The 24,996-nt window shown below is 44.9% G+C and overlaps 2 protein-coding genes and 2 long non-coding RNA genes across 7 annotated transcripts in view; 3 read left to right on the top strand and 1 right to left on the bottom strand.

Moving 5' to 3' along the window:
* Positions 1–6,497, top strand: part of EFCAB7 (EF-hand calcium binding domain 7) — an 84,574-nt gene extending 78,077 nt beyond the window's left edge. For 2 of the 3 annotated variants that reach the window (XM_084964842.1, XM_084964838.1), the window contains 2 exons: positions 4,430–4,516; positions 5,687–6,497. In XM_084964842.1, the coding sequence (XP_084820968.1) occupies positions 4,430–4,516; positions 5,687–5,773 (174 nt within the window). In that variant the 3' untranslated portion in view covers positions 5,774–6,497. The remainder of the gene's footprint in view (positions 1–4,429; positions 4,517–5,686) is intronic. The other variant, XM_084964837.1, reaches the window with a different exon arrangement.
* PGM1 (phosphoglucomutase 1) overlaps positions 6,082–24,996 on the top strand; it is a 61,116-nt gene continuing 42,201 nt past the window's right edge. The window contains 1 exon segment of one of the 2 annotated variants that reach the window (NM_001246318.1): positions 6,082–6,508. In NM_001246318.1, coding sequence (NP_001233247.1) covers positions 6,263–6,508 — 246 coding nt within the window. In that variant the 5' untranslated portion in view covers positions 6,082–6,262. 2 annotated transcript variants of the gene reach the window in all.
* On the bottom strand, positions 7,338–11,964 carry LOC146402901 (uncharacterized). Its single transcript, XR_014808103.1, has 2 exons — positions 11,830–11,964; positions 7,338–10,432 (listed from the first exon to the last, which is right to left on the bottom strand). It is a non-coding gene; the product is annotated as an uncharacterized LOC146402901 (long non-coding RNA).
* On the top strand, positions 11,844–15,732 carry LOC146402900 (uncharacterized). The gene is made up of 2 exons (XR_014808108.1): positions 11,844–12,018; positions 12,336–15,732. It is a non-coding gene; the product is annotated as an uncharacterized LOC146402900 (long non-coding RNA).

Genomic DNA, 24,996 nt, shown 5'->3' with positions numbered 1-24,996 from the left:
TGCAAATGATTTGTGAAGGGTGACGGTAAAGCAGCTTTAATGAACACTGTATTTGGAAATGGGATTTAACCAAACATTATACATTTATCTAGCAAAGTTTAACCTACCTCCCATTTATACATATTCTTGCATGCATACATACGCTAGTATATGTAGGCAGAGAAATCACTCCATCCTTTCACAGAATCGCCAACTGCTTTTTCCTTGACCTGGATCAAACCTAACAAAATTCTGGATAATTTGGTTTATAGGAAGGCTCCTAAACTTACTTAGGAAGTAAATCTTGGAGTTCCCTGATGGCCTAGCAGTTAAGGATCCAGCATTATCACTGCCATTGTGCAGATCTGATCCTTGGCCCGAGAACTTCTATATGCCACCAGAGCCGTCAAAGAATTTTTTTTTTTTAAAAGAAAGATAAAAAAGAAGCACATCTCCCTTGCCTTTGAATGAAACCTCAACATTTATGGAAGTTTATGGAAAGCCGGATGGCATATAGGAGAAACGCATCTAAATCTTCCTGCTGGGTCGATGTTCCTAAAGTTCTCTTTCAAAGGCGGAAAAGTCTCTTTTTCACACAGCAGTTCTTGTCCTTTAAATATTGGAGTTTCTCAAAGTTTTTTTTTTTTTTTTTTTTTTTTTTTTTCCCTCCCCTGTACTCTCTTCTCACCGGAGGTGATCTTACTCACTCTCATGTTCTCAAATGCCATCTATATGCTAATGAGTTTTGAATTCCTGTCACTTGGCCAGATCTCTTTTCTAAGCTCTAGACCTCTATATCTAACACTTTACTTTTTAACTCCTCTTGGATGCATGACCGGCATCTCAGACTCTGCATGTCTAAGAATCCCTGATTACACTGTGCTACCCTCTCACCCCACATTTCTCAGGGTCCCCATCCTAGAGTGCCCGGGGACACCACTCCTTTTCACTTATCCTATGCATATAGTCTGTCAGCAAGTTCTGTTGACTCTACTTTCTGAAAATATTTTGAATCTATTCACGTCTATACAGCTCCACTATAACCCACGATAGTGTCCTCTTGCTCATCTGGTTTCCCCTCATCCACATTTTTCTCTTTCATTCATTCATACAGCAGCCAGAGTGATCTGATCTCAGAGTGATAGGATGATAGCATTCCTCTGCTTGGAGCCCTTTTTGCAGCTATTACAGGGATGGACCTTGAAGACATTATGCTAAGTGACACAAAAGGACACAAAAGGACAAGTATTGTAAGAGTCCACATATAAGAATAGAATAGTCAGATTCATAGAGCCAAAGCAGAATGGTGCTTTCCAACTGTTGAGAGAGGGAAGAATGAGAGTTTATTATTTTGTGGGTACAGTGTTTCAGTCTGCATGATGGAAAGGTTCTGGAGGTAGTGGTAATGGTTGCACCATGAATCTATTTAATGCCACTGAATGAACTTTAAAATGGTTAAAGTGGTCATTTTTATATTACGTGTATTTTACTAAAAGTAAAAAAAAAAAACTTACTTGGGTTGCTCATTATTATTATAATAAAGATCCCAATGTTTGATACCATCTAGAAGGCCTGAGATGATCAGGCCCTCTCTTCTGTCCCTCAGTTTCTATACCATAGTTACACTGATTCCTTTTAAATCCTTGATGACACAGAATATCCTTCTTACTTTTAAACGTCCCCCTTAACATTCCCTCCCATGGAATGAAATACTACTTCCTTACTTTTCACCCAGCTAATTACTATTCATCCTTATAGTCCTCAGCTTATACATCACCTCCTCCAGGATATCACCCCGCAATCCCTCCAATGATAGGTCCTCTTGTTACATTTTAAAGCGCTGCTATATATTTGTAGCACTTATCACAATTATGATTTATTATTCAGTATTTGTCTCCTCCAACATATTGCAAGCTCTGTGGGACCAGGGACCATTCTGATTTGTTCACCTAATGTAACGTTTTAAAGAGTGTGCTTAGTAGAAGTTCAAAATATATTTGTAGAGTGCATGAATCAGTATTTGTAGGGTGCATGAACCAATACATGCCATCTAAAGGATAGCTCATTAATGAAATGAAATGAGTTAACTGCTTAAAAGAGGCAATAAAAGAAAAAAAAATTATTATTTTTTTTTTGGCTTTTTTTTTTTTTTTTTGCTATTTCTTTGGGCCGCTCCCGCGGCATATGGAGGTTCCCAGGCTAGGGGTCCAATCGGAGCTGTAGCCGCCAGCCTACGCCGGAGCCACAGCAACGTGGGATCCGAGCCGCGTCTGCAACCTACACCACAGCTCACGGCAACGCCGGATCGTTAACCCACTGAGCAAGGGCAGGGACCGAACCCGCAACCTCATGGTTCCTAGTCGGATTCGCTAACCACTGTGCCACGACGGGAACTCCAAAAATTATTCTTAATTATAAAAACAATACAGGAGTTCCCATTGTGGCACAGTGGGTTAACTACCTGACTAGTATCCATGAGGATGCGGGTTCCATCCCTGGCCTCACTCAGTGTGTGTTAAAGATCCGATGTTGTCCTGAGCTGTGGTGTAGGTCACAGACATGGCTTGGATCCATGTTGCTGTGGTTGTGGTGTAGACCGGCAGCTGCAGCTCCAATTCAACCCCTAGTCGGGGAACTCCCATATGCCACAGGTACGGCCCTAAAAAGAAAAAAATAAAAATAATACACAGTCCCTATTCAAATTATGGGAAATCCAGATAAAGCATAGAGGAAAAAAATAAAAATTACTCCATCCAAACCCCAAGGTAATTATTGTTATATATGTCGATCTATTTCCTTCTAGTCCTTTGTGCCTGTTTCTTAAAACACTCAAGTTGGATAATGCTATATATACAAGTTTGTTTCTTTTATGTTATACTACTTAACTTAGGTCCATATTATAAGTAATTCTAAGTTAGAATATCTTTCGATAAATCTTTGAATGCGCTTTTTATTAGAATTAATGAAAGTTGATATACTGTATGAACATAAAAAATATGAATCAAAAAAAGACAACTTGGAAATCTATCAGTTTCTGAGTGCAGGTAGAACCTGTGGATATGATATCACATCCATGAATGTTAGTTACTCGGCAAAGGGGAGATTATCCAGGTATGTCTGATCCAATCACCCAAGTTCTTCACAAAGTAGGCATTTCTCTGGCTGACGGCAGAAGAGGGAATTAGAGATGGCAGCCATGAGAAGGACTCCATGTAGCCAGCCTCTAGGAGCCAGAGTGGAGCCTGGTTGACAGCCAGTAAGGCAACAAGGATCTCTGACCTACTGCAAGGAATAGATCCTGCCAACAACTTGAAAGAGCTTGGGAGCAGATTATTCCCAGACCTGATAAGAAGAGCCCAGCCTAGCCAGTATCTCAGTCTCAAGCCTTGTTGTACATGTACTATGAACATTCAACCCAGCCAAACCAGCCCAGACCTCTGACCTATAGAACTTTGGTAGTAAATGAGTGTTGTTTTAAAAGCCACTGACCCTGTGCTGACTTGTTACATGGCAAGAAAAGTAATATAAGGCCATTACATAAAGGCATGTGTACTGGAAGGCGAGGTCCCTGGGGATCACCTGCCACAGAAGCCCAGCCAAAATCAGCAGAGTTGCCCAGATTAGAGAAACCATCCAGTTAACTCATAAAATCATAGGCAATAATACCAGAAATAAATGGTGATGGTCGAAGTTTAAGGGTGGTTTGTTATGTTGTTAAAGCTAATTGTTACAACTTCTGAGCTGAGAGAAGTAGGGAGCAATTCCCCTAAACTGAAAAGCTCCATCCCAGTTCCAAAGACAGTGAGGAACAGAGAAAGAGCATGGGCTCTGATGTTGAGCTCATTGCTCTATGATAACACGTGACCATTTATCAGTATGTATTAGTACTGTGTAAGGAGCTCTATATTCAGTATCTCATTTAATCCATACAACTCTGAGAGCTAGGAACTGCCAAGACTCAGCGATTCTATACTATATTTTCATTTTGTGCAGTCAGGCTACCTTGAATACATTCACCCTTCTATTCTCAAGGCTCTAGTCTATACACGGAGTTGCTTATACTACTTAATTCACAAGATGCTACTACTCTGGAAGCTTTGTGAACTTCTATGTAAATACAGAAATCATCACCAGCTGTCCAGGATTCAGTTTTCACATGAAATTTATTTGTAAATACGCTATCAAAGAGTCATGTATTTGTAATGACTCTGTCAAAACCCATCTCTACATCCACATAATGCCTCTATCAACATGTATATCGACACGATTTCTGAGAGTCAGCTGTTGTTTGCATCATTCAGCCTCTCTGCTGAATCAAAATACACCAACTAGCCATTAAAGGGGTGTGAATATAATCAAATTCACAGGTTAACCATAAGCTCTGGTTTTGGAACTGGGGAAGGAACACTAATTTTTTTTTAACCTCTGTGTTTGGGCTTTTATTTTTTAGGCATCATGCTGCTTGATTTACTTAAATCAGCTGATTGTGACTGAATCTGTTTGGACCAGAACATGGGTAGTTTCAAAAGTGTCTCAGGTGAGTCTACTGTGTATCCATGATTGAGAACTACTGACATACAAAACCCTGCTAATTCTTGCAGAAATTCTCTAAGACTGGGTTTATGTCCATTTTAGAGTAAAGAGATGGGTACCCACAGATTATTAACTAGCTTTCCCTGGCTCACCCATCTTACAAATGATAACATTTCTTAAGCAGAGGAGGCCATCACTCTCACCAAATCAAGGGAGACGCTGAACCTAAAAGACTGAAGATTCCTACGTAACAACTGAGTCTCTTTCTTTGACTCTATGCTCCAACCTTTCACGGCCACCCCGGTCCTTTTTGATCTCTTCCCTAATTTTCTACTGCATGAATAACTGACTTATTTTGATGGCAATAATACTCACCCTTACCTTGTATTTGTACATACGCTTATCAAGCCTTACCTGTACATTTCCTAGTTCTCAAATCTGGTGACAGGCAGGCAAATGATTGCAAGAGACCTGGGTTTGGAGCCACACCCACCTGAGCTGGCCTCCTACAAGTACTTATCTCTGTGGCCGTGACAGGTCATTTTTCGTCTCTCAGTTTTGCAAGCATAAAATAGGGAAAAAATAAAACCTGTACTTCAGAAACATATTCAATAAATCTTACCTATTAGTATGCCCACCCTAGTATGCAAACCCAATGGAAATAAAGTGTGTGGTCTGTCAGTAAAGAGTAGTAGGTTGAATCAGACCTTTGGAGTTGACTCCTTTTTCTAACACAAATACTCTTAATATTTAGAGAGAGAATAGAAAGAATAAGGAGTCATAAAATCGGGCTAAGGCTGACATTTTTATCCCTCAGAAGTGTTTCCATAAAGTTATTTACGCATGAAACTCTAGCTAAACCACAGGAAAACATACAGATCTTCCTCCACTTAGGACGAGGTTACTTCTGGATAAACCCATCCTAAGTTCTAAATATCGTAAGGGGAAAACACTAACCTACAAACACCGTAGCTTAGCTGAGCTTACCTTAAATGGGCTCAAAATACTGTAGCCTTCAGTTAAGCAAATTCATCTAACACAAATCCTGTTTTATAATAAAAGTATTGAATAGCTCATGTAATTTATCGAACACTGTACTGAAAGGGAAAAATAGAATAATGGTACGGGTACAGAATGGGTCTAAGTGTATGGGGCTCTTTATCCTCCTGATCAGGTGGCTGATCGGGAGCTGCATCTGAGGGTACGGAGAGAACATGTACTGCATAGTGCCAGCCCAGGAAAAGATCAAAAATCGAAATGAAAGGTACGGTTACTACTGAATACTTATTGTTTTCACACCATCACGAAATAGAAAACAGTCGTGAGTGGAAGCTTCCTAAGTCTTCTAAGTCCGGCTGTCCCGTCTCTGTTTTTCCCGCTGTCTCAAAGTCTTTGCCCTGTGACCCAGTCCCTACCCTAAGCTCCGCACGTTCACTTAGGGGAGGTGTTGCGGGTTTCTCTTTACAGTGATTGGTTTACCGGGGGGAGGGTACCTCGAAAGGCTCCACCCATCTCACCCGAGGCCTAGGGGTGGGCGCTCCCTATTCCCCTCCCTCTCCGACCTGCAAGGAGGTGGGCTGGCCGCGGAGGGAGGGCCCTGTCCCTTTAAGGAGGAGGGACGAGCAAGGCCGAGGGAGCTGCCGCTGCCCCGACCCGGTCCGCGCCCTCACCCCAGAGAAGCCGCAGCCACAGTCCCGGCCGTCCCCCGGTTGGCAGAGTCCGCTCCGGCCCCAGAAAGCAAACCGCCACCATGGTGAAGATCGTGACCGTTAAGACCAAGGCGTATCAAGACCAGAAGCCGGGCACGAGCGGGCTGCGGAAGCGGGTGAAGGTGTTTCAGAGCAGCGCCAACTACGCGGAGAATTTCATCCAGAGTATCATCTCCACCGTGGAGCCGGCGCATCGGCAGGAGGCCACCCTGGTGGTGGGCGGGGACGGCAGGTTTTACATGAAGGAGGCCATCCAGCTCATCGTCCGCATCGCCGCCGCCAACGGGGTAAGGGACGCGCCCCGTCCTCGGTCAACGGCGTCGTCCGCCTCCTGCCTCGCTCCCGCGGGGCCACTTCCGCGCGCGGCCGCCGCAGTCTCCACCCACCACGCTCCTCCGCGCTCGCTCTTGCCCGCCCGGGGCCGCGGGCCGGAGAGGGGCCGCCCCGCGGGGCAGAGCCGCTCCTCTGACCGCTCCTCCCATCCTCCCCCCGCCCCCCGGGGCGCGAGCCGAGGCGCTGGGCTTGACCTTGGGAGGCCGGACCCTCCGCCTCCTGCCCCTCCCTCTCTCCCCTCCCCCCCGTTGCTGTTCTGGCCTCTGACATTTACGTTAACCTTTCTTGCCGGCGAAGATACAGTTACCGAGCAGAGGGCAGTCGCCTTGGCCGGGAAAGGTTAGAGGCCGCCGCTTTGCTCAGAACCCCCTGCATCCCGCCGGATGCCGGCTATTCTGGTCTGGGACTGGAGCCTCCCGCTGGCTGCGAGCCGGAGGCTTTGGGCACCCTCCCCTCAGCGGTCCAATGGGCAGATCCGAGGAGGCGGTTACCAAGCCTCGTTCCCCATCCCCTGGTTTGCTGGGACCGAGCTTCTGCCCTTAGGCGGCCTGGTTGCTGGGGCACAGGCTTTTGAAAGGGCTCGTCTTTTCCCGGTGTTGTCTCTGGATCTGTTCCACAGAGGCGGCTGGAGCTGAAATTTCATTAGATCAGAAACTGCCTGGCCAAGGGCGCTCTTCCGTAAGCAGTCGTGGCAGGGCAGGAAATTAACGCAACCCTTTGCTTCCTCCGCCGCCTGCGCAGCTAGAGGATGTTAACTGACTTTAGGCACGTCCACTCAGGTGAAAGTGAAGCAGATTTTTCAGTAAACCTAGGACGTATGCGAAAGTGTGGGTTTATAAAGTAGGTAAATGGGGACTGAACGTTCACTCACTGTTTTAAAAAAGTTTTCTAGTGAGTTTTTGTTGTAGTTTTCTATGTTTCACATAAGATTTGACTTATACTCAACCTCTTCTGGAACTCATCCCCTTTAGTAATGTGTTTTTTGTGTTTTTGTTTTTTTTTTTAAATCCATTTTAGCAAACGAGTTTTTGTTGTGGTTTTCTGTGTTTCACATAAGGTTTGACTTACACTCAACCTCTTCTGGAACTCATCCCCTTTAGTAATTTTTTTTTTTAAATCCATTTTAGCAGTACTTTATTTCTCTTATTAACGTATTGAGTGCCATTTTGCCAAGCCCTGTGAGAGAAGCCCTTCGCTTGCCGGATCTCATTTATCTTCCTGCTGCCCTGTGAGGTCGATGCTATTATGGGCAGCTTCAAGTTACCAATGAGAAAACTGACGCTTAGGCAAGTTCCACAGAAACTGTGTCTGCAGTTCCTGAGACACAGGAGATGTGCTGAGAATCTAGTACAGAGCTGCCAATTACAAGACCTTGCGCAGCTTCTGGGAATGAAGGGACCCTTAAGTCTGAAGATCTGTTTTCCAGCAGTCTCCTAAATCTAAACTGGGCCCAATCTACATTTGCCTCCCTGGGTCAAATATTTATCAGCATCCATGAGAGAAGATTGTCTGGATTTGTTTTCTTTATGCTCCCTAGTTTTCAGACAGCAGGGAAAACAAAGAGCTCTATCCCGGTAGAGCCCGTCATGTCTTTCTTAGGACCTGTGTTGAACTTGCATTTCATTCATTCCTTCCACAAATTCTGAGCTTCTGCTATGTACAGAGAAATGTGTGGAATAAAAAGATAATTCAGAAGCAAGACTTGTCCTTAAGGAGCTTACAGCACAATGGGAATCTTAGGGGTCCAAATGGAAAATTGCGTGGGGTCAGAAGGAAAGAAATAGTTAAGACTGAAGATAGCTGTTCTTAAAACCTCATCACCCTTTAGCTGCTGCCCTACTGCTCTCCCCGCCCCCCACCTGCTTGTAGCCAATCTTTGTTCAAGTTGTCAGCATCCACCAGCACTGATTTCCCACCTCCCACTCGTAGCTCACTGCTCACTGCAGTCCGCCTTCTGCGTCCTCCACCACTCCACTGACATTGCACTTAGCAAGACTACTGATGACTTTGTGTTTGCGGAATCCATTGAACACTGTCTAGGCCGTATCTTATTTGGCCTTCCTGTTGGCACTGCTCACTTTGTACTCTTTCAAAGTTCTCATTCCCTTGCCTTGATCACTCTCTCCTGATCCCACTCACCGTTTTTGAGAGTTTCTACATGGCCTGCTTACCCTTCCCACACCCTGGGTTTCTGTCCTCAGCTTACTGCTCTCTAATTATATTTGGTGTCTTTCTCTCTCTCTAACACACACACATCTCAGGAATTTAAATATGCCACTCCTTCTTTTCTGGTGCAATTCAGGTAGCATCTTCAGAAAGCTTTCCCCAGTAGCCCCTCTCTGCCACTGTCATCCCTTAAGTCATCTTTCCCCATAGATACCTCTGGAAGAGAGGAAATGATTGCACTCCTTTTCTCTCTGCAGGACCTGGGACTGCATTCCACAAATCCTTGTTCAGTTGTCCTGAATCAGGAATTGTGACGTGTATGGAATATCCTTACATGTATTCCAGTTCTTAAAGCCAGCATATGGTTTATGACCAATACATTTATTCTCATTAAACATTTATCATGTGCTTACTTCTTATCAGACATTTTCTAAGTACTTGGTTATAGTATATTCCAGCCCTCAGGAATTACACAGTCCAGAAGGGGAGGTCGATAAGGATAAGCAGACACAGCACAGTGTTAGGTGTTGTAATGGGGCTATGTGCCAGGTACTGAAGAGGCAAGAGCATGGCGGGCTGTACTTGGGAGCAGAAGATAAAGTGAGAATGTCTTCACAGAGGGGTGGCAGCAGAATTGAGACCTAAAGGATAAGAGTGTCCAAGGTGGATTTGTTGGGGAAGGAATTCTAAGCAGAAAGAATACAAAGCATAGGAGTTAGGGGCAGTTCTTTTGGTCAAGTTATTCGATTTCTAATCCTTTCCCCTCTGGTCTATGAAGACTGGAAATGATAACGCACACCCAGAGAGGCTCTTGTGAGGATTCAATGAAACAACATATTTTAAAGTACCTGGCAGCCCCTTCTCATCTGGAAGCTTTTGGAATGACATGGGTAGGGACACCCCAGGATGAATTTGGGGGCAGGACTTTATAAGCAATGTTCTGCTAATATGGGGACTCCAAGCTGACCATAGCCAACCTGATGCAGATATTACTGCTGCCAGTCCATAGGCATCAGCATTTTTCCTACGTTCCTCCAACCCTCAGTGGCCTCCACCAATACAGAGTGATGCCATGTTAGTCAGAACCCAACTGGGTACAAGTGACAGAAACCTAACTTAGATTAGCCCAAGCGGAAAAAGGAGGAAATTGGGGGTTCCTTCCAAATGGTCATGAACTGCTTAAAACTTAGCCCAGGCTGACAGTGCCCACAGCCACTCCCAGTGGGAATCTAGCATTTGGAACAGGGTCCTGGGGTATCTGTGTTTTCTACTGCAACATCTCTGGCATTCTAGGAACAGAGGGGGCAGTTCCCAGTCCCTTTTCCTTACTCTGTGATGACAGGCCAGGGACACCCAAAATGTTTGCTCTAGTGAGGAAATCAAGCAATGCCTGTGGAACTATCTTGTAAAATAAAAAACAAGAGTTGTGTTTTTGTGTGGTTGCTCCTTGCAGAGTGTGAAACAGCAGATCGGAGAGTTGGGCTTTTTCCAATCTACCTCGTCAACATGTTCTACTCCCTCACATCTGGTTCCACCTGCAGTGAGGTTCTCTCCTCTTCCCCTGCAGGTCTGCATTTAGTTGTCACTTCCCTGCTCCCCATGTTTGAAGCATGTGCACCTCTACTTTTTTAGGGCCGCACCCACGCCATATGGAAGTTCCCAGGCTAGGGGTCAAGTCGGAGCTCCAGCTGCCAGCCTACACCACAGCCACACTAGATCCTTAAGTCAATGAGTGAGGCCAGGGATTGAACTCGTGTCCTCATGGATACTAATCAAGTTCGTTACCACTGAGCCATGACGGGAACTCCCAGGTGCACTTCTTTTCTGCTCTAATAGCCTGTCTTGCTGACCCCCATAATAGCACTGATTGTATCTTATAGCGGTTGTTGGTTTGCTCGTATATAACCTACCTGGCCTCCAACACAGACCTTCTTGACTGTAAGTCCCAAGTGGATGAAGACTGGGATTGTCGTGTTCTCTGCCTTATCCCAGGAGACCATTCCGGTTAACTCTGAGGTCATCTTGAGCTCTCCACCCGTGTTTGGGACCCTTGCACCGGCTGGTGTAGCTTTCAAATGGTTCCTCACCCCATTGATTAAGCCCACTGAACTCACACAACGTAGAGACCATTTCAACTCACTCTTTAGCAACATAGGTGTTTGTAAGCATATTGGTGTTTGGTATAAGAGATGAACTTTTATTCAGAATCAAATCCTTACTCTCAGATCCTACCATATGGTGACTCAGCAGGAAAGTCACTTACCCCAAATCCTGCCTCCAGATGCTTACCTCTAAATCCTAGCAGGTGGTGACCTGGGAGGAAAGTACTTCTTGGGGATCAATCACACTCAATAGTAGGCAAAAAATATCCAAATCTATCTATCTATCTATCTATCTATCTACCTATCTCTATCAATTTTGGTGACTAATAAAGCCATCTAGATACTGCATGGCTGGGTCACCAAAATAATCCACGTGGTATGTATGTGTAGGAAAACAGGATCTCACCCTCCTTGCCTGTTGTTAACTACAGTTTAAAAAGAAGAAGCCAAACTTAAACCTGGAAAATCCTTAAAACATGTGGATAGTTATACCAACCCCGGGGCAGTGGGACTTGATAGTTCCTCAAATCATTCTGGGGTCCCCTGGCAGACTCACATGACTCATTTGTATATTAAAAGCTCTGAAAGTCCTCCTTAACATTGCCCAGTCCAGTTTTCCCCAACTTTTAAGCCAGGATGTTATTACAATCCCCAGAACTACGTACTTTGGGATATACTTATTTATGGAAAAGCTCAACTGGATGAAATGTCAGAAGACCAAAGTCCCGGTTCCAGCTCTAGAAACCATCTCTAGCAGGTTGGACGAGTCAAGCAGATCTTTCTGTACCACCACCTGCCTGTCGCCTTTCTTCTCAGAAATACTTTGGGGCGCTCATGAAGAGGACAAGGAAAGAAATCGTTTCTAATATGAAAACATCCTCTTTAAAGTGTTTCAGACTCATGACTGCATCTTTATTGACCTAACTTGATCTCCAAGTTCTCCCTGTGTTCATTCAGGGCTACTCATCTGAGTGGTGACTGGGAGAAGCTTTAGGAAGGGAGAATACCAACAGCTGAAGTTAAAAAGAAAACAAAACCCCAAGGCAAAGGCACCCCCTTTCACTCTTTCCAAACAGCCCCCCAGGGCTGCCCTTTTGTGGTTTATCCTCTTTGAGGACACCAGGTTTTAAAAAAAAAAAAAAGTCTTTTCTAAGTCCTCCCAGTTGAAGTAGGCCCTCAGTTACTTGGCACACTCAGTAGCCATTTTTTTTTTTTTTTTTTTTTTTTTTTTTTTTTTTTGTCTTTTGTCTTTTTGTTGTTGTTGTTGCTATTTCTTGGGCCGCTCCCACGGCATATGGAGGTTCCCAGGCTAGGGGTCGAATCGGAGCTGTAGCCACCGGCCTACGCCAGAGCCACAGCAACGCAGGATCCGAGCCGCGTCTGCAACCTACACCACAGCTCACGGCAACGCCGGATCCTTAACCCACTGAGCAAGGGCAGGGACCGAACCCGCAACCTCATGGTTCCTAGTCGGATTCGTTAACCACTGCGCCACGACGGGAACTCCCCTCAGTAGCCATTTTTAAAAGGTGATCCTCTACTTTGAGCACAGCTCCAGAGGCCACCGAATGACTACGTATATCTGTCAAGTTCAAGGAAGCTTAAGGGAGAATGAATGGATCCTTGAAACTTGCCTTCTTTCTTGGAGGTGTAGCCCACTCAAATTGTTCTTCTGAAAGCTCTTGTAAAGTCTGAAGGGGTCCAAAATATGCCACTGTGGCATAAAAGTTATTTTGAGCCAAAGGCATTTAAGAATAGGCATTTTTCTGGAGTTCCTATTGTGGCTCAGCAGTAAGGAACCCGACTAGTATGCACGAGGATGTGAGTTTAATCCCTGGCCTCTTTAAGTGGGATAGAGTTTTGAAGTCTGAAAATTTCAGCTTTTATGTTTTGGCCTCTGTGCTTTGTCACTCCCCTGATTTCTCCATAACTGAAGAGTAGGAAAAGCTAGGCTGGGTAAGAAGGCAGTATCCTTAATTGGATCTTTGCTGGTAGGCTAGTTCACATTGTCTGGCTGAGAATCCAGGAAGGATTTGAGGCCACGGCCTTTTCTGCTCTGCTTTCTGCTTCAGCTGCTGTGGCTTGGGTACACAAATAGTCACCATCTCAACTCTGCAGTGCCACACATTGCTGGACTTGGCCAAAATGGGGTACAAGCCACAGTCAAGAAAACTTCCCTTGGCAGAACCATAACCTCCATTTCTGCCTGCAGACTGGCTAGTCCTTGCCTGAGCTCCTCTGTATTGTGGCCAGAAACAGCCACATGCTCCTGTTCTGAATTCTCCTAACCATTTGCCTAGAGCTACAGCTTTGGTTGGCCAGTGGCCTGCTTCCAAGGTAGCCATGGTAACAATTTTGCTGTGGCCAACAAAATAAGCTGATGCTATATATTTTAGATTTTGTTTTGGTCTAGAACATCAAATTTTATCATTAGAACAATGTAGGTTTTGGCTGCTACGGCAGAGTTCTAAAATAAGTTCATAATAGTAGAACCCTTTCTGTGTGTGGGCAGTCCAGGGCTGGTGTGGTAGCTCCATTGTGTCAGGAGACCCATGTTTCTTTTGTTGCTCTGCCTTCCCTTATGAATTGCCTTCATCTGCATAGTCCAGTGTGGCTGCCTATCACCATATGCTCGTTCCAGCCAACAGGAAGGGGAGAAAGAGAGAGGAAGGCGCACCTGTCTGAGTCTGCATATAATCAACTTCTCTCTGTCTCATTGGCTGAAACTTGGTCTAAGGCCGCCTTTAGCAGCAAGGGAGACTGGGAAGTGCAGGCATAGCCCATTTTATCGCACTTTGCTTTAGTACCATTAGTACTGTGTTTTTTTACAGACTGAAGATTTGTGGCAACTCTGGGACGAGCAAGCTATCAGTGCCATTTTCCCACTATTGTTTGCTCTTTGTGTCTCTGTGACACATTTTGGTAATTCTTGCAATACTTCAGACGTATTCCATCATTATTGTATTTGCTTTGCGACCCATGATCTTTGGTGTTCCTTTTGCAAAAAAGATTGTGAATTGCTGATAGCTCAGATGTGGTTAGTATTTTTTTTTAGCAAACAAGTATTTCCAAATTAAAGTATGTACATTTTTTAGGTATAATGCTATTATTACACACTAAATAGATTACAGTATAATGTAAACATAACTTTTATATGCACTGAGAAACCAAAAAACTCATGTGACCCACTTAATTTTGATACTAACTTTATTGCAGTTAATATTTGAACCCACAAAATCTCCAAAGTATGTCTGTATCAATGTTATTTGTCTGGCTAACTTTTGGGGGCGTCAGTCTAACTGAAAGGGAGAACTGATGTTGGGGAACACCTCAGAGTTCTCATTATCCTAAGCATGCTTTCCAGATTTAGTGAAAACCACTCAGTCATTTTCAAGTGGTAGAGTTACAGCGGGAAGACAGAAACTTAATTTTATATCGGTAATCAGATTTTTTGAAGAGCGCTTGACAATCATTTATTTCACCTACCATGCTAGAAACTAGGCACAGTGATTGTCATTGTGGAGGACTTTTTAAATAAAACTACTTTTTGAGATGGAATTCACACATCACACAATTCATCCATTTAAAGTGTACAATTCAATATTTTTTAGTGTATTTAGAGTGTATGCAGCCATCACCACCATCTAATTTTAGAACATTTCCATGAGCCTTAAAGAAGCCACATGTATTAGCAGCCAACGCCGCTCACTCCCCTACACCTTCAGGCCTAAGCAACCACTGCTGTACCTTAGGCCTCTGTGCATTTGTCAGGGTGGATTTTATACAGACTGAATGTCTAGTTTTCATTGCCGGGCAGAGGTATTTGGCAAGTGAAGCCCTGGGTGCATGAGAGGCAAAGGCAAAGGGTTTGAGTCAAGAACAGGAATTAGTGTCCCACGCTTTTGTGTGCACTGCCTGACCTTGGAGTTATAGTCAAAGATTACGTCCTTGGACTTCCTGTTGTGGCTTAGCGAGTTAAGAACCTGAATAGGATTTATGAGGATGCAGGTTCGATCCATGGCCTCGCTCATTAGGTTAGGTATCCAGCATTGCTGTGAGCTACGGCAGAGGGCACAGATGCGGCTCAGATCCCTCATGGCTGTGGCTGTGGCGTAGGCCTGCAGCTACAGGTCTGATTCAACTCCTAGTCTGGGGGAACTTCCATATGCTGCTGGTGTGGCCCTAAAAAGAAAAAAAGAAAAGATTGTGTGCTTATTCTCAGGGAAGCTCCATTCGAAGGAGGAAGATTGACAGAAGAACAGACAACCACCACTAAGTTTTATAAGCATTTATACTTAAGGGAAAAGAGATGGTTTTGGACACTCCGGGCAGAGACACCTGCCCCAGCTTGGGGTGGGGGTGCGTGTGGGAGGGGGCAGTGTGCCCAGCGAAGGCTTTCTGCAAGAGATGAGTCTTATTTTCCTCTGTAGACCCGTTGCCCCAAGCCCACCAGGCTGTCAAAAAAAGGAGGAGAAATTTCTCCAGGAGAATAGCTTCTTCATTTTCGTGAGCGTAAGCAATCAGGTTTCTTTTTTTTACAAACATATTTGAACTTATATATCCAGATTAGTATCGTACCCTGCCAAATCGCCACTCTGGGAACTGTACACTTATTCCAGTGATGCGTCTAGTGCTCAAAGCATTTTGAAACTCCTCGATGGGAATTATTTCTCAGCCGGTCGGTTTATGGGTCACCTAGGGAAACCAGTCACATTATTTTATAGTCATGCCTCATTTTTCACCTAAAATGATATAACAAGATTTGATCACCCCCTTTATCCATTAGACATGGCTCCAACCAATTTTTGTCTCTTTCCAAAGTTCAAATCTATTCTCAAAGGATGAAATTTGTTATAACTGAAGACTTGCAAAGAAAGTGCCATAGACGGTGAAAACCGTTGCCCGAAAAAGAGTTCCAGAAATGTTAGTGCAATGTCAGCATTGTTTGAATCCATATGTTGCTTCCCAGGGTGCTTGTTTTGAAGGAGATAATTTAGTTGAAAATACTCTGGCATAACGGTTTAAAAGGAGTTACGTTTTACGCTGTTCAAGCAGGCTGCCCTTTCGAGAGGTTCTTAGAAGACAGTTCATGCTGAAGTAGATTCTGGCATTTGCTTTCCTTCTGCAGTTTTTACTGCAGTAGCTGGGGATCCAGTTCCCTTGCATCCTGGTGAATAACTCAACATGCTTTGGTGCATTTAGTAACTGTACACACTAGGAAGGTTTGCCAAAGCTGAAGTAGACAAAATGACTCTGGCCCTATCCGTTTAAAGCCACAAACCCCAGGAACCTAGGTGTTAAACCTGTGCCCTCCTCAACTCCAAAGGAACATCCCATGATTGCAAAGAGGCCAGAAAGTGGAGCTGGGATGGCATAACTGGGTAGGGACGGGGAAGGACCTTTTGCTTTAGTAATAAAACCATTATGTTATTGCTGCGCCTGTGGGGGCTCCGGAGAATGCATTCTGTGGAGCCAAAAGAAATCCGTTTTAAAATGAAGCAAAAGGGAAATGATGGTAGGAAACTCAGATGGAGTTGGGAGGAAGGTTGGCGCACTGTCTGTCTGGGCTGGGCCAGGCCACGCAGTTGGCATCCAGCTCTCTGAGGTCAAATCCTTGAGAAACATGCTGATCACCCTGGACAGTGACCTGTAAACAGATTTGGTATAAAGAGAGTAAATAGTATCTGCCTTGGAAGGTTTATGCGAGGATGAAGTCAAATTTTTGAAGCACTCGTCATAGTGCCTGATTTAAGTATTTAGTCAACAGAAGATTCTGCTGATTCCCATGGTGATTATGATTATTCCAAACTCTGAAGCCAGTGGGGGGCAGAGGGGGGGTCTTCTGGGTCTCCCACCACCTCCACTGCCTAGATATCCCATGCTGTCCCTGCCTATACATTATCTCTTAAATTTGACCTGGGAGGCTGAGGTTCAGAGTTGCCGTAAGTCTCAGTCACAAGCCCACTGATGTGAGGCCTTCACCTCACTGGAGTCATGAGCTGGCAGTGGGTAGCTGAAGATAGGCAGCTTAGGATGGATCTATGGAGTGGTTACCTGGCCCAGGCCAACGTCATGCTGCAGATGGAAAGCTGCAAGAAATGTATGTTGGCAAAATGCCGTGAACCTTCTGGACATTATTTCAAATGGAAGGTAGGCCACTTGGTGGCTCCTCGAGTCTTACCAAATACCTTTAGTTTGTAGTGATGGATTGGAATAGAAAATCTGGGTTCAAATCTCTGTTGTACAATTGACTGTACAGTATCATAAACTCTGCCTAACTGATCTAAAGCCCAGTTTTCTCACTTGTAAAATGGAATTAATTCTAGCATCTGCCCTATTGGCAAGTTTTATGAGAATTAAATAAAGGGCATGCAGAGGCTTGGGGAACTTGATAGTGCAACTCCAATGTGAGTTGTTATGGTCGTTTCGAAATTCCATCATTGCTTCAGGAAAGTCACCCCATGGGACAAATTTAAGCTTCCTGCCAAAACAAATCTCAACATGCAATTTTATCTAGCATCGCTCAAAGTCCAAAACTCAGATGAGCTAAAGAATAACCAAAAAGTAAAGATATCATGCCATTTTGAGGACCCTCAGTGGGACATCGAAATTACCTCTTGTACATTAGAATTTTGTTGCAGTGTAACTTTCGATGTCAGACAGACTTGAGTTGGATGCCTGGATATGCTGTTTATTAACTGGGTGAACTACTTGAACACTTTTTTTCGTTACTCATTTGTAAGATTAAAATAATATGCCATAGATGCGTCTCTAGGAAAGACAAGATAATGGGTAGGAACTTAGCTTAGTGCCTCATGCACAGTCATAATGAGCAGGTTGCTACACTGGGCAGTAGGGATTTTGATGGAAATACAGATGCTTTAAACGTCTCTTTGCTATTAGTCCCCCCGGGCAGCTCTCACCTTCTCAGTTCACTTCTTTTCTTCCAGTTGGCCAATGACCTATCAAGATGTTCCACATCTGTTAGCCTATAAATTTCAGAACAGAAATGTTTTTCTTACAGGCAGTAAGTGTTTCATGCATGGGGCCTGTTCTCCATAATTTTAGGTTTCTGAAATACATGGTCAGGCTGATTCTCAGTTATCTCAAAAGAACCCAGTGAAAACCCCCAAATAAGTGAAACTGTCCCTGAATAGCTTCAGTACTAGTCACAGTATTTAGTTTTCACATACCACGTCTACCCATTACGTTTTAGGGCAATGGTTCTTATAAAAGTTGGTTAGGTCCGCTTGCTCCAGCAGCTTCTCCTGGACAGCTGTTGAGGGGGTGCTCTTGCCTCACCAACATTTGCTGAGCATTTTCTCACTGCTCAGCACTGGGCTGTGCTCTTAGGGGACACGCAGGTGCATGGGCAGGGCCCAGCGCCATGTGGAGCTCGTCATCAGTGGGCACTGCAGGACGGGGACGGTGCCTCCTTTGGGTGTCATGGGGAGCACCAAGGGGGGGTCAGAGGAGGCTTCCAGGGGAGGTGCGTCTGAGCCAAGTCCTACACGATGGTGAAAAGGACGCCAGGAGTAAGTGGAGACATTCTGCATAGAGGCAGCGGCTGGGGCATAACAAGGAGGCCATTGTGGAAAGGAAGCCACAGGCTTTGGCTTTAAAGTAGAATCATCTTAACTCCTGCATCACAGGGACAGAGGTAGATGGCAGGGAGCCAGTGATGATCCCCACACAGGTCCTTAACCCCGAGGCTGTCATTATACACAGGCCAATCTAAGACTCAGTCTGAGAACTACCTTATGATCCCAATGGGAAGGGAGAATCTGGGAGACATAGGTTAACTAATGGAACGAGCTATTTATAAAGGGGCTGGGGTCACAGTATTGGTCCACTAACACAGGAAGCCTCTGTTTGTGGTGACTGTCTGTCTTCACCCAGCAGATTACCTGGCATATAACCATCTAATGTGACCTGATGTTTTCATCAGGGCCAGTGTCTTAACTTGGGTTAGTTGATCTCAATCCATATTGTAGAATGAATGATGTGCAGTGCCCTAAGGCAAATCACACATTTACAGATACAAAAATTTCTCAGAGAGAGAGAAGGAGAGACAGAGATAGAGATAGAGAGACAGAGACAGATATATATATAGAGAGAGATAGAGAGACAGAGACAAAGAGACAAAGTCAGACAAAGAGAGGGACAGACAGAGACAGACAGAGATGGAGACAGAGAGAGAGACACACAGAGAGAATGAGAGAGAGAGACAGATACAGTGCGGCTGTACAATTTCCCATCCATCTCACTCTGATGTTAGTGAAGGGGCTGGAACACTGGTCCAGCCTTGACCTCCTTTTTCTCCTGGTAGCTTTAGTCTCTGTCTCTAACTCTTCACTCACCCCTTTCCTGCCCTACCCTGAAGTTCACTTTCTGGGATGAGCACCATGAAGCCCTCCCCCCTCTGCCTGCAATTATGCGATGCTCCCCTTGGAGGCAGCATCAAGCTTTTGGCCTCAGCCACACAGACTAAACAGCTCCACTTCCTTCAGTGTTGCAGTTTCTAGTGCTGTTCCTAATTGTTACTGCACAAGTCCGTGTGCTGTAGAAACTCCTGGAAATGCCAGTTCTCAGGCGGAGGGCACTCCGTGGTGGATCCCTTGTGCTTTGGGAAGTTACCTGTGATGGTGGGAGTAATTTTATAGTTGATGTTGGTCTCAGAAGTGGGGGCGAGTTCCTTGACTACAGTCTGGAAAAACTCACCTCTGTTCATCAGAAACCCTAGTCACAGAGGCCATTTAACTTTCACCCCAACAATTTAGCCACTCAGATATTTGTTAAGGATCCACTATGCTTCATTCCAGGCACTGGGGTTACAGGTGGATGAGGTGCTGTCTTTCTCACCACTGAGCAGGCGGGGAGGCTGGTTTACATAAACCAAGCCATGGCACATACCATGTTATTTAGTGATAAGAACCAACAAAGGAAAAGGGCATGGCAAGGGGTCTCCCTAGGGCCTCTCTCTCATACCAGCCACCCAGCTGCAAAGGGATCCCCTGTCCCAGGAGTTGGGCTTTTTCAGTTTTACCCATTTATTGTTATTAGCTTCCTGCAGCAGCAGCTGTAACACAAAGTACCACAAACTGCGTAGTTTGAAACAACAGAAACGTATACTCTCATAGTTCTGGAGGCTGAGAGTCCAAATCAGGGTGCTGGCAGGACCACACTCCCTCTGACCATGCCTTTGCCTCTGCCTGGCTGCTGGTGCTGCCCGCAATTGCTGGTGCTCGTGACTCAACTCCTCTGTCTTCACCAGCTTTCTTCCCTGCATGCCTGTCTCCGACTCTCCCCCTCCTTGTAAACACACCAGTGGTTGGATTTGGAGCCCATTCTAATCTGGTATGACCTCATCTTAATTTGATCACATCTGGAGTTCCCAGCACGGCTCAGTGGTTTAACAAACCCGACTAGCATCCATGAGGTTGCAGATTCGATTCCTGGCATCACTCAGTGGGTTAAGGATCCGGCGTTGCCGTCAGCTGTGGTGTAGGTCACAGACGCGGCTTGAATCCCGTGTTGCTGTTGCTGTGGCTGTGGTGTAGGCCAGCAGCTGTAGCTCCAACTGGACCCCTGGCCTGGGAGCTTCCATATGCTGCAGGTGCTGCCCTAAAAAAGACAAAAAAAAAAAAATTTTTTTTATTACATCTGCAAAGGCCCTTTTTCCAAATAAGGTCATATTCACAGGTATTTGGGGTTCAGAATTTAACATATCTGTTTTTTTGGGGTTTTTTTGGTTTTTCTTGTTTGGCCGCCCCTGCAGCATATGGAAGTACCCAGGCCAGGTATCAAATCCAAGCTGCAGCTGCGACCTACACCACAGCTGTGGCAATGCTTGATCTTAACCCACTGTGCCACAGTGGGAACTCTAACACATTTTATTTTTGGTGGGGTGTCCAGGTCAACCCACAGCACCTGTGCTCTGTCCACCGATACCGTGGGTTGTACAGACACCAAAACTCATATAGTTCACACTTGCACAGTATCCCTGGAGAGTCATCTAGGATGTATTTCTTCTTAATTTTCTCCAAGTTAAAATGCCCCTGATCCTCCAAAGGAGCCCTTCAGTCTGAGCATAAGTTTTGGCATTAAAACGGGCATCAAAGCCGAGCTTCCCATTAATTAGTTGTGAGACTTTGAGCAAGTCATCTAACTTCTCCAAGCCTCAGTTTCCTCGTCTGTAAAATGGGGATAGTGAGGCTGTCTGCTTCACAGGGTTGTTGTTAAACCTGCATGGAACCTACTTGGAATCCTGTGGACCCTGATATGCCCTTCACATGATCTCCTTTCATCTTTTCAGCAACTCAAGAGATTGGGATTGATTGATTGATTGATTGATTGTGAAGATTAAGTTCATGCTTGTAAAGCACCTGAGGCCCTGCCCAGCACATCCTGACCTACTGTGATTATTTCCTACTGTACACCAGCTCTCAATGCACCGTCCCTATTTTACAAACGAGGAAACTAAGGCTGAAAAGACCATACAGAGTCAGAAAATGGCAAGGGCAAGATTCAGCCTCTGAATGGAAGCCCTCCGGTTAGAGCAGGGCCTGTAGATTACCCCCCTCGTCCCCCTTTTCCCTGGCCCGGCGTGGATATTCACGCAGACTCACCCACAGCATTGATTCTGTCCTGCCCGGATCCACGTGCTGTAGAGGTCAGGGGATGTGTCAGAAGGAAGGGCCGGGTCTTTGTCAGAATCTCTATGTTGGTGGTTTGGGTGACATCCATCGAGTGGCTGCCTGTGGCCAGGCATGGAGATAAGCACGTTCCGCATTAATGTCAGAACCTTGAAAAGAAGTTTTACTATCCCCATTTTATAGACACTCAGGCTCACAAAGAACCCGGAGAAAAGACATCCCGTCTTCGTAGCCACCTTCGTGTGGTTTCTTTACAGCGGGACATCCTAGTTTGGCCAGGCCACGTAGTTGGAAAAATTCTTAAGAGATGAGACAGAATAACCCCATCAATCTCTCGTCTTCTTAAAAGTCCAGGCATATGCTACATTTTTATTATTTGATAGAGGGCCAGTCACTGCCACAAAACTCCAAAGGGCACAATTCCCATCGTATTCCAGGTGAAGGGTCCCCCCCTAGAGTCGTACAAGGCCCCTGGAGCTGGTTAGTCCACTCCTTGTTGGGCCCGCATGTGTTTCCATTTTCTACCACAAGAGGGAAACATACACCCGTGAATTATTTGAAAATCAAGCTGTTCTTTAGATTGAGCCCTTTTTTTACCAAGGGCTTCTAATTCATAGGTCTGGTTAATAGCCAGAATATGGGAAAATACTCTATTAGCTTCAAACAAATATTCTTCAGGGATTTTTTTAACTCAATTATTACATTTATAGTTGTGCAATGATCATCACAACCCAATTTTATAGCATTTTATTCAGGGATTCAAGTGAAAAAAAATTTTTTTGAGGATGCTCCAAAAAGCAAAATATGTCTAAAAATTTTATATGAACCATATACATTGCTGTTTTTATAAATCAAAATGCTTGAATATTGGTGATCTCTAATTAAACAGGAGTCCTCGTGACACATTCGCTTGGTGTGAAAGTGATTCCTAAGCCTGTAGCATCTTCAAGGTGGGGAGATTGTTTTTAGATTTAACTACACAAAATAAGAATGGCATTTGTGCTGTGGGGATGCCTTCCAAAAATTCTCTCTTCTCTGCGTGCGTAGAGCTTCTGTGCAAGCTCCCAGATTTTACTCCTTTTTTAACAATCCCTTGACTTTTCTGTATCTCCTTTCAGACCAAAAGCTTGACCGCTTGAGTTTGTCATCTTCCTGTGGTGCACAGTGCCTGACGATATGAATGCAAAAAGTCAGTTTCCATACTGCATGGGTGGGTCAACAGTGGGACAGCAGACTGGCGTATCTTCAGACTGTTCAGGGCAGTCATAAAAGCCAACACGTACGTAGGGCTTGCAGGGGACTCCAACTAGCCAGTGCTAAGTTCTTTACATTTATCAACTCAGTATGTCTTTATCCAACAAACCTATGCAGCAGGTACTGTTTTCTTTCTTTTTTTAAAAAATGGTCTTTAAGAGATGCATTTTTGGAGTTCCTGTCCTGGCTCAGGGGAAATGAATCTGACCAGTATCCGTGAGGACACAGGTTCCATCCCTGGCTTTGTTCAGTGGGTTAAGGATCTGGCATTGCTGTGGCTGTGGCTGGCAGCTACAGCTCTGATTCGACCCCTAGCCTGGGAACCTCCCTACGCCGCAGGTGCAACCCTTAAAAAAAAAAAAAAAAAAAAAAGAGAGAGATGCATTTAAAAAAAATTGAGGTATAATTGACACCTAACATTATATTAGTTTCTAGTGTCCAACCTAAAGATTTGATATTGCAATATATGAAGTGATCACCACGGTAAGTCTAAGGAGGTGCTATTTTCAGTCCGCATTTCAAAGATGAGAACATGAGGATACAGAGAGGTTAAATACTTTGCTCAAGGTTACGTAACTTGTTTAAGATCACACAGCCCATGACTGGGAGAGCTGGGTTCCCACCCTGTCAGTCTGGTCTTATCGGTCCATTCCCTGAAATACTACAGTAAACTGTCTGCAACTGGTGATTTAAATGTATAAATATGGTACTTCAAAGTTTTCTTGAATGTTCCAGTAATGTTTATCACTTGCATAAAATTGTCTTACCCCCTTACATTTAAACTCATTAGTTGGGAGTTCCCGTCGTGGCGCATCAGAAATGAATCTGACTAGTATCCGTGAGGTTGCATGTTTGATCCCTGGCCTCGCTCAGTGGGTTAAGGATCCGGCGTTGCTGTGAGCTGTGGTGTAGGTCGCAGACATGGCTCGGATCTGGTGTTGCTGTGGCTCTGGCATAGGCTGGTGGCTACAACTCCAATTTGACTCCTAGCCTGGGAACCTCCATATGCCACGGGTGTGGCCCTAAAAAGCAAATAAATAAATAAATAAAATAAAATCATTATGTCAAAATAAGTTACTCGACTCTACATTATAAATTGGAATCATAGGGTTGATCTGTTAGATAAACTAATATCCCAGATTCTCTTAATGTACTTAAAATAGCAAATATCCCTAGATTTTTCTCCCAAACGTATTGCAAAAATATTAATATTCAAAGTTTGCTTTATTCTCTGCTGTGGGTTTGATTTTCTTCTTGTCTAGAGTTAATTCCAAGTATTTCTATGTTAAAAAGGGCCCAACTCATAAACTCTTCTCTTATTCCAAGCAATTAGGAGTTACCTTTCCATTCAAATTGGGGTGACATTGTTGGCCGGGGGAGGTGCATGTTGACTGGAACTCGGATGTGGAACCCCCCAGTCCAACGCACCAGTGCCAATGGGGAGTCTCAGGTGGCTTGTGTTCACAGCCACAGTCCCTTATTCTCACGTCTTAGGAATCTGCAGCCCCTGCCCTCTTGAGAAGTCATCTGACCTGCATTCTTCGTGATTCTGCTCCGAATTCTTTTCCAGTTCTTTCTGGACATTATGCCCCCAGCTCTTAGAGATGTCATGTGTCATCTGGCGGCCAGTCACAATACTATACAGATCTTCTTATGACACAACGTCCCTGCCCCGTGGCTGCTGAGTTTACCTGGCTTCCTAGGTCGAGGACCAGATGAATCTGACTGGTACACTTTGGAGTCCTTTCTTTTTGTCTTTTTAGGGCCGCACCCTCAGCAGTTGGAAGTTCCCAGGCTAGGGGTCAAATCGGAACTGTAGCCGCTGACCTCTGTCACAGCCACAGCAATGCCAGATCTCATCCGCTTCTGCGACCTACACCACAGCTCATGGCAATGCTGGATCCTTAACCCACTGAGTGAGGCCAGGGATCAAACCTGCATCCTCATGGATACTAGTCAGATTTGTTTCCACTGCGCCACGACAGGATTCTAAGGAGTTCTAATTCTAGATTCCTACGAGAGAAAATCTGAGCGATTCAGCCCTTAGTCAGGTGTCCGCCTTTGGTCATCATAGCCTGGCATCAGTGTCCTGTAGTACAAATGTGGCCCTAGGAGTCCACCCTTGTGGCTTGTGGGTGGGGGTAGGAGACAGTTCTCAGAGAAGAGGGAGGCTGAGTGGAAGATGCTACATGGAGAAGGTGTTGGAGGAAAGCAGGTGCTCAGGTAGTGTCTTCACGTTGGAGGAAAATAACCTGACGGGACCCA

Source organism: Sus scrofa, chromosome 6, assembly GCF_054392235.1.
Source record: "Sus scrofa isolate SSC_HxYL_T2T_F1_AM1 chromosome 6, Sscrofa_HxYL_maternal_Yorkshire_Landrace_v2.0, whole genome shotgun sequence".
Classification (NCBI taxonomy): domain Eukaryota; kingdom Metazoa; phylum Chordata; class Mammalia; order Artiodactyla; family Suidae; genus Sus; species Sus scrofa.
Note: the sequence above shows the minus strand (reverse complement) of the source record. Positions and strands in the feature narration are given on the sequence as shown.